The 9,575-nt window shown below is 39.8% G+C and overlaps 1 protein-coding gene across 2 annotated transcripts; it reads right to left on the bottom strand.

Moving 5' to 3' along the window:
- Nucleotides 1–6: 6 nt before the first annotated feature.
- LOC111873311 (G patch domain-containing protein 11) lies at nt 7–8,995 on the bottom strand. Of its 2 annotated transcripts, XM_023867922.1 has the most exons (6): nt 8,867–8,995; nt 7,587–7,825; nt 5,012–5,259; nt 3,294–3,467; nt 2,675–2,822; nt 7–973 (listed from the first exon to the last, which is right to left on the bottom strand). In XM_023867922.1, exons 1-5 carry the CDS (start codon nt 8,977–8,979, stop codon nt 2,688–2,690), a joined length of 909 nt encoding a protein of 302 aa, XP_023723690.1. In that variant the 5' UTR covers nt 8,980–8,995; the 3' UTR covers nt 7–973; nt 2,675–2,687. The 2 variants fall into 2 exon arrangements, with proteins under 2 accessions (XP_023723690.1, XP_023723688.1); XM_023867920.1 differs by lacking the exon at nt 7–973 and having other exon boundaries at nt 2,473–2,822.
- Nucleotides 8,996–9,575: the final 580 nt, after the last annotated feature.

Genomic DNA, 9,575 nt, shown 5'->3' with positions numbered 1-9,575 from the left:
TATATTTGGTGTGTAATGTTTTCTGTTTAAAGCAAGAGACTGGCGAAGAAAAGTATTTGCATCCTAAGAACTGAATCATTATTTCCTATCCCATACCATGCCATTTTATTGACAGCCTTATTTTTTAGTTTCTGCAGTTCATATTTCAGCGCTAGGCATTTAGCAATGGGAACCGCTTAAACATATTAACCTGTAAAGTACAGACTTTTAAATTGTTGAAAGCCTGCTGCAGCTGGAATTTAAATGGCCCTAAGTCTTTAAAGTTGCAGACTTTCAGAAAAAAATACACATTTTCCGATTTATGCAATATAGAAGTATAAACTAAAAACAGCCTGAAAAACAATAACATTTTCTACATATACACAAAAGAGCAGTTTTTACAATATTATGAAAATCCAAAGGGCTTACCCATAGTTTTTTCTCGAAACTTCAAACATGTTGAGTTTGTAAAAAATAGTGACACTATATACAATGATCCTTTGTTCAGACTGTATGCAAGTATAAACTGCATCACAACTCCGCTCATGCATGCGCAACTGATCGAAGCAGTCCTCAACACAGACCAGCATCACACATTTTACAACAGAGGAGGTTGCTCCTGGTTTTCTTATTTAGTGAACACACACATCTTGGTTTCCTTTTGGGTGGCCAGTGTTGCCAATGTTGCACCTCTAGTCGACTCATTTCGGCCACAGATGAACTTTGAGTCCACACCAAGAAATGCCACTGACTGTGATATTCACCTCATGCAATTGTACAATCAAATCTCACACTAGGATTTCACAGAATTCTTTATGTGCCATTTTCCACCACGTGACTTGTGCAATAAATAGGCATTGGGAATAGTCATGTCTAGAAGGTGGAAAAACAATTTCCATGTTCTCCGGGCAATTCCATAACTATTTACCATCCTGTCAGATTTATCCACAAAGCTCATATGTGCATTGTTGTTTTCACTGGCTTTATACCTCTACTGAAACAAAATAAAAATGTTCTATAAATAAATAATTGACAGTCCAACACTGACTTTCTGACTGATAATTCGCTACTGAAAACAAATCCTTGGAAAACAACCCACTTCGTTGCAAGCTCAAATAGCACTGATCTGCTAGCACAGATGAAAGATAAAAGCTTGGCTCTATTTGGCTGACCGGTCATAAACAGTCATATCTAAATGTAAATAATACCAAAATCAGTACCATGATAAACGATTTCATTGTTCAGAGCTAAGGAATGAACCACTGACTTGACTTTGCGTGGGTTTGTTGTGGTTTCAACCCAAAGATCAAAGGGTGTACGTGTACTGTGTTAGATAAATCTAACATTCAGTAACAGCAGTGTTACTTGCCGTTAGATACGTGGTGTGTTCAAAAAGTATCGACCCTTCTTTTTTCCCGCGTAAAGCAATGAAGTGCGGGAGGCTTCCTTCGGTGGAGATGTGGAGGGGACATTCATGCGCAGTCGTGAATTTTTTCCTGCCCACAGAAAGCGTCCGTCGCTGGCAGTCGGCCTATGAGTGAGGACGTGTAGTGAACGCTCGTCGGATTCCAGTAAGGTGTAAAATGACGGAACAACATGAGCAGCGATATTGCATCAAATTTTGCCAAAGCTTGCCGATACCAAAGTGGAAACCATTCGCAAGATTCAACAGGCTTTCGGGGACGATGCCATGAGCAACTCACGGATAAAGGAGTGGTACAACCGCTTCAAAGATGGCCGCACATCAGTGGACAGCGAACCGCGTTCAGGCAGACCCTCAACAAGACGAAATGAGAATGTCGTTGAGCAAGTGTGGACTTTGGTCATGGAGGACCGTCATATCACAGTCCGAGAACTTGCGAACGAGATAGGGGTAAGCATTGGATCGGTACATTCAATTTTGACCGAGGATTTGGGCATGAGGAGAGTGTCCATGAAATTCATACCGAAACTGCTAACAATGGAGCAGAAGCAACGCCATCTGGAAATCGCACAGGACATGCTGGACAATGCAAACAGTAACCCCAACTTTCTGAACACCGTGATCACAGGCGATGAGTTGTGGGTTTATGGGTACGACCCAGAAACCAAGATGCAGTCNACATCCCTGTGGTTCATCAGGCTCCCTACTCCCCCGACATGGCTCTGTGTCACTTTTGGCTATTTCCCAAGCCGAAAATGCCGCTGAAAGGAACCCAATTTGAGTCAAGAGAAGACATCATGCGGAATGCGACGGCCCGGCTGATCACCATTCCAAAAGACACGTTCCAGAAGTGTTTCCAACAATGGCGGAAGCGCTGGGAGAAGTGTGTGCATTACCAAGGATACTACTTTGAATGGGGATTAGGGTTTTGTACCTCCAAATCAATAAATGTATTTCTGCCAACCAAAGGTTCGTTACTTTTTTAACACACCATGTATATCCAACATTCATACGTTACAGGTTAAGTGGCTAAACCATGAAAGCTGGAAAGCATTATCCATTACACTGTATGATGACACATGCAAAGTGTTTTACTTTAATCACTTGTAAGAGTATATACATCATAAATATAAAATTGTGTATTTTACAATGGAAGTGTGTGTTGCAACCAGTGCTGGTGATGCAGTGTCACGACCCAAGTTGTTACTAAAGATCCCATTCATGGTGTTAACAATATTACACTTGGGATGGGGGGGAGGGCTTTGAAATTACATTCATTGCAGTTCTAATGATCATCTCGACAGGGTCCTGGACACGAATGTTGCAGGTCCTTCTCATCATCGAACTGCACACCACACCAAATGCAATAGAAGTGTGTTCTGCGCAGATACAGCGTTAAAATTTCTAATTTCTCTGGAGGCTGTAAAAGAGAACACCTCACTGTACAAAATGTCATGGTCTGTAGTAATGATTCCCAGATTATTGTCTTATTAATTCTATGCAAAGCTAAAGAAAAATTGTAATCTCTCCTGAACAAAATGACTGTTTTAGTTACATTTACATCTGTTCTGTTTCTTGTTGAATTGGCATTACTGAACTATTCAGCTGTCTAAACAAAATACATTACTGGGGTAATTACACCAATTGAATGATTTGATATTTATTACAGCATTCTGCAGTGAATTCACATAGTATACATACAAAGGTTACAGAAAAGTGTGTTAGAGTAACTGTAATTTTTGTATACTGTGTGAATCTGAACCTGAAAATGGCAATTCTGAATATCAGAACATGCAGTGAGCACAATTAGACTAACCTGAAATTGAAGCACTTATCGGTAGTATCACAGAAGGAATACATAATGAAACACGTTAAAATGTCCAAACAATACCTCAAACTCTATCTCTTCTGCTTCTGAAATATTGTCTTCATCCTGATCATCATTATGAACTCTGTCTTCATTTACAATCTTCTGATTTTCTGCTTCATCTTCCTCATCCTTGTCATCTGCTGCCTGAGGTTTTCGTGGAGACCAAAACCAAGATTCTGCAGGTTCATCAAATCCCTACACAGCAAATCAGAAAAGCAAATATATCAAGGTTGAGAATGGTAGGGCATGGAGCATGGAAGAGCAGTCCAAACGCAGTTTTGGTAGGAAAACTGGAAAGATACTGCTATTAGGAAGACTCACACATAGATCCCTGTAACATGCCATGGAGGCCCACAGGGTTGTGAGATGGTGAGGTTCCCAAATTTCCTAGACAATAGGCTCGTAGATGGTGGCAAGGTTGTCAGCTCTACAAGCCAGCCACCCTTTACCCCCAAGAATATTCCTGGTACTCATTTCTGTTAGAGGCTGAGTCAACCCCAGGGTCATAGTGTGACTGGAAGGATTAGGTCAATTGAAAAGAATCCAGTTACCTCATTGGGACTTGAACCCACAACCTTCTGGCTTGTAGCATAATGCTTCAACCAACTACGCTACCGCGTGCGCAATATTAAAATGGATCTTAAACGGGAAGGCTGAGTCTAGGCTGGATTTACTTAGCTCAGGTGTCAGTGATCGGCTCCTGCGATCCTTTTCCATAAAATGCTGGGAATTTCCTGATTGGCTAAGCAACAACTGGCATCTGCAGAAAGACTTTGCTCCTTAGAGTTAATTTGTTAAAGCCAACGTAAGATTATTCATTTTACAAGAGATGCATTTAGATATAAATATAACTTCTATATTTTGTTTGTGGTTCCAAACTATAAATAAGCCTTCAGGTAACACAGGCAGGTGCATTTTTGTCATTTTCCCACAAAACTACAGCAACAAATACAATTGCTGAAATTTGTTTTACCATACTGAAATCTGACCAAAAGTGCCAATGTTACATAATAACTAGTGATTAATTAGTGAACTTCTACCATACTAAAACCTAGCTACCACACTGATGTAATACAATAAAAACTTAACTGTAGCAGTTGCTACAGAGCAACATCATCATACATGCACTGTCACTGTTCTGAAGGTTAGCCCATGTTAAGTGGGGGGGGAACAAAACTAATTCATTTATTTTTTATATTTTGTAGTTAAGTAAAGAAGGGGTGAATGATGATGACAATACGAACAGCTGCAGTAANGAGTGAAACATGGGTCGAGTAAGAGCAGGTTATATGTCTAAATTTAAACTTCAAGTGGTGCGTTACGCACAAGAACACGGAAATCGAGCAGCAGGGAGAAAATTCGACGTTGACGAAAAAATGTGTGTGATTTCGAATATTTCGAATATAAGCCGCACCCCAGTTTTCCTCTTGAATTTTTGGCAAAAAATGTGCCGCCTATACATGCGTAAATACGGTAATATGCATTCAGTAATAACAGTCTGGTTGATATAATGACTTATAATGAGCTTAAAATTTAATGACAGGTGAGGTTATATGGTTAATAAAATTGACTGTGTTTATGCTGGGACTGCTAAGCAGAAATAACAGGAAAAGAACTGCATCTGATTATTGTTTGAGGTCGCAGAACTAACTATTTCTGCGGAGGTCCCATCAGTCAGTTATTCCATAATTAAGTAATGGGTATGTCTGTTACATTTATGCAGTCCGTGATTTATTCACCTTGGAAGTGTCCAATTGTTCACAAACTCTCTGACTTTTCCTCAAGTCTCCTTCAATTTGTCTCTCTGCAGCCTTCCTTGCCAAGCGAGCCCTGTAGTCATGAGTATCTGATGCCTTCTCTCGTTGACGGGCTAACCTGTGCCTTATTGCAAGCTTCTCAGCTGCAATTTCCTTGAGTGCTGCTTCTCTTCCAAGCCCACTGCGATCTGACTTAAGTGCAATAGGAACAGGTTCTACACAACCCGTACCTAAAATTGAATATTCACACAGTGGACTGTCAATAATAAGAGCAGAAATATATACTCTTTTGGGATTCACATATTTTAAAAATGAATTCTGTGTTATTTTACACAGCCCACAGACCTCAATGTTCACATATTGTAGATGCAAGTCCATTGCTGCAAAGCTAATTGCACTACAGAAATCACACTGAAAAGAAACAGAAATTACTTTCTGTTGTAAAAGGTACAGTTCTCCCTGTGCTTAACTAATTAAGCATTATGCCATTAAGGCATCTGTGGGACTGGATATACTGTATAAAACTATATTTTCTTGACCTTGGCACTAGCTGGGGATGAATGATCACTCAATGGATAGGAGGTTAGGTGGAACCCTGAGCTGGTCTGGATGACATGGAGAAGAGAAAATTCTTGACCCTACTGGGACTCGAACTCTGACCCCTCGGTCGTTCAGTCCACAGCCAGTTGCTATATCGACTATGCTGTCCAGGCTCCCACTTTCTGTATTACTCCGTAAAATATTTACTATGTCTGAAGAAGTGAGGTCAACTTAGCCTGTAACAGAAATGAGTACCAGGAATTTTCCAAAGGGTGAAGGGCAGCTAGCACTTAAGATTGACAACCTTACTGCCATCTATGTGCTGACTGTCTACAAAATGTGGGAGCCTTGACATCTCACAAACCCTATTGGCCTCCATGTCCTCTTACAGGGATAGCTTTACTTTTTTACCTTTACCTATGTCCAAAGAAGCTTCAAGTAGATGTGTATGTTTAATGTCATGTACCACTTTCCTATAAGATGGGCGCCATTTCTGAGAAAAAAATTATTTGTGCTACAAGCATTTGTGTGCATATACCTGTATTATACTGGATTAATGTGAACTAAAATTAAATGTGCCCGAGAATGTTTGGTGCAGACCCCTTCTTACCAAATTTCAAATCCTTTCAGAAACTTTAAGATGAAAAGCACACAGACAGACTTCCTTGGTTAGTGAAAAGAGTACATGCTCACAGAAAATTAGTGGCAAAGTTCTGACTATGTGGTAAGAACAAAAAAGTATTTTAAAAGTTCTGTTTTTTAATTGTGTTCAACTTTCTCTCATTTTACGGTCATATAACAAACAGCTCAGCTTTCACTTTTACTCAGAATTACTGTTTTTTTGGACTTCTTACATCGTCCAGTATTCTGGAAAATAGAAAACACGACATTTCGGAAAGTGGATCTGTTTCTGTCCTCAAGTGGGGAGGAGGGAAGACATATACTCAGTTGGGTGCCTTAGAAAGAGCTAACCTCTATCACTGGAAATAGATCCAGTTTCCGAAACATCGTGCTTTCTATTTTCTAGAATACCAGACGATGGAAAGTCCAAGAACCCTGTACTTCTGAGTGTTATACTCCATCATCAGAATCCTTTAGAATCTACTTTCACTTTTACATTTACTAACATATCAGTGACTGGAGAATAATTGCAACAAAGAGAGATGAACTGACAGGAGGATTGAGAAAACTGCATAATGAGGAGTTTCATAACTTGGTACTCTTTGCCAAGTATAATTAGAATGATCAAGTCAAGGAGGCTGATATGGACAGGGAATGCATATAGGGTATTGGTGGGAAAGCCAGAAGGAAAGAGAACACTAGGAAGATCAAGGCATAGGTGGGTGGATAATGTTAAAATGGACCTTAGAGAGGTAGGAGCGAGTGGTATGGACTTGATGTGATCTAGCTCTGGATAGGGACCAGTGGAGGGCTCTTGCAAACATGGTAATGAACCTTCAGGTTCCATAAAATGTTGGGAAGTTCTTGAGTAGCTGCACGACTGGCAGTTTCTCGAGAAGGGTTCAGTTGCATGAAGTTTGTTTAGATACATCTTGAGGTTAGATAAAACAGATCTTCCATGAAGATGCAGAAGAGTCAGGCAAAGTTTCACTGACATTCCTCCAAAACGTAGGGGAGCTACTACTGGCCTACATAATATCACATCCAAGGAGATAGCACTTTTCATAGTCAGTGATGTGAGAAACCTAAACTGAAAAAAATTCCCTACATTTTACAGTCATTCATGTTTAGTCCTGGGTTTGATGGGTGAGCACACTCAGACATCATATTGAAATGATTAACATGTTATTAGTTGTACTGGAATTAAAGGTCACTTACTTCCCAGAGGGGGAAGTGATATGAGACATTTATAAAATTGTTGTATGGTGAACAGATCAGAGATCAGGTCTGTTGCTTCAGCTCACCCTACCACTCCCCTCCTATGGAGTTAAATGTTTGATGAGTGGTGGAAGCTGAATTTATAGAATTGTGGCAATGCTCAGAATTTTCACCTCACCTGATTTGCCTATAGCCATGCCTGGTTTGTACCCCATCTTCTGGAGGAGTGCAAATCCTCGATTACTGTCAGTAATGGCCTCACTGAGGCCCTCCTCCCGTCTCTCTGCTTCCAGTAACCTATGTGGTCTATTCTGCTGCTTGTTCTCTTCATCTGTGACTTTCTTCTTTCTTTCAATATTATGTGTCCTCTGCTGAGATCGATTGTGAATAAGTCCAGGACGAATATCTTCCTTTACACTATAACATATATCAAATTAATTATTATATCACAGCATTGTGTTGTACATCGCTTATTTGTTCCTGCTTGTTATCTGTCCTGTATTAGTATATAAAATACTAATACAGGTTACAGCTATATGGGTGCACAGATGAGGGCATATCCCAAAAATTCAACTTACGACCAGAAGCACAGCAGTTTCATCAACAATTTTAGAGACACCTGAAGATAACCAATGTTGGTCAAAACATGTTAGTGTGCATACACCAGTGATGTAGGAGAGATTTTAACATTTAAAACTTTTAAAAAACAAGTTGCTAACTAACAGGAATATACAAGATTATATTTAATATGGTTGGGTATATTTAGTTACTGACTCTAACAAGAGCATCATGGTAAATAACAAACAGTGACGGTATAATGTTAGTATTATGTTGGGGGAAATGTCACTTCAGATACTGGATTGCATGGGTAACCATAACCTATACATACACCAAACTATATGGCATCACTACCTAGATGACAGTAACCTTTTACAAGATATNTATTGTATGATTTTTGACAAATTCCACATCCGGTAGGTCATCTGACTAACTCATGGATCTATGGAATGCTATGTATGTATGTATATATATATATCCACAGTTTCTTCATCTTAGCACTGGCTGGAGGGGAGTGGCCAGCTTCACGCCCTGGCCGCTATTCCCCCGGGGAAAGGGCCCCCACTACCGTTTGGATAGGAGGCTGGTTGGGCCGAAGAGCCGGTGTAGGCACTGTGGAGTAGAAAAATCTCTTATCCCTGCCGGGAATTGAACTCCGGCCCTCCAACCGATCGCTATAACCACTCACTATCCCGGCTTCCACAGTAACCTGAGGTTAAATAATTGCTGAAATCCTTTTCTTTGATACAAATTCGTATGTAAAGGTGTGAGAGTATGTCAAAAATGTGTGAATATTTAATATCCCATTTAGAAATCATTTTAACTACATTATTCACAAAAATATTGTCACATATATATATATGAGCTTAAATATCACTGTTCATCTCGTGAAGCACATACCATTCTGCCAAAAAATTGTCAGACATATAGTCAAATTCTTCGTCTGAAGGCATTTTTATTGCCAGAAAAACCAAAGTAATACGTTTGAGAGAATATTTTACACCACAACTCATGCACCGCCTAACACCAAATGCGTCTGGGNCTGTGGGGGGGGGGGGGGTAGTACCAATTATCAAGTATAGATGTCGCTGTATCGATATATCTTATCGTGCCATACCATCGATTCTGCAGCACACTATAGATTCTGACGTAGAGATGGCATTTGATGTCACTTAGAAACGTCATATCCGTGAACCGCCTCTGGAGTGTTGCCAATTATTAGGTTGGTGTTTGTTAAATTTATCTGTCTCAGGACAATAATCAGCGGTACCCACTGATGGACTTTGTGGTCACGGTAATGTTACTTTGGATTTCATAAAATTGTGGGAAATGCCTTGATATTCTGTTCAACTATCATACTTTTAAGTACATATTCATACATAACTAGGCCTACACACGTGCCCACCCATACCGGTACGCATCTTTGGTGCATAACGATTAAAAATACAAATTAATGACATGATTTTGTTATTTACAAGTAAGATGAAATGGAATTACCGCAGTTCATTATTCTGTTGTTTAGTTTACACGTAAGGTCTCGCCGTAGCCTTCAGTTTAAACGTATGGAGTCTTATAGGCTCCGATTATAGAGGTTACTTTTGGTTATGCA

This window comes from Cryptotermes secundus, unplaced genomic scaffold (assembly GCF_002891405.2).
Source record: "Cryptotermes secundus unplaced genomic scaffold, Csec_1.0 scaffold189, whole genome shotgun sequence".
NCBI classification, from domain to species: Eukaryota; Metazoa; Arthropoda; class Insecta; order Blattodea; family Kalotermitidae; genus Cryptotermes; species Cryptotermes secundus.
Note: the sequence above shows the minus strand (reverse complement) of the source record. Positions and strands in the feature narration are given on the sequence as shown.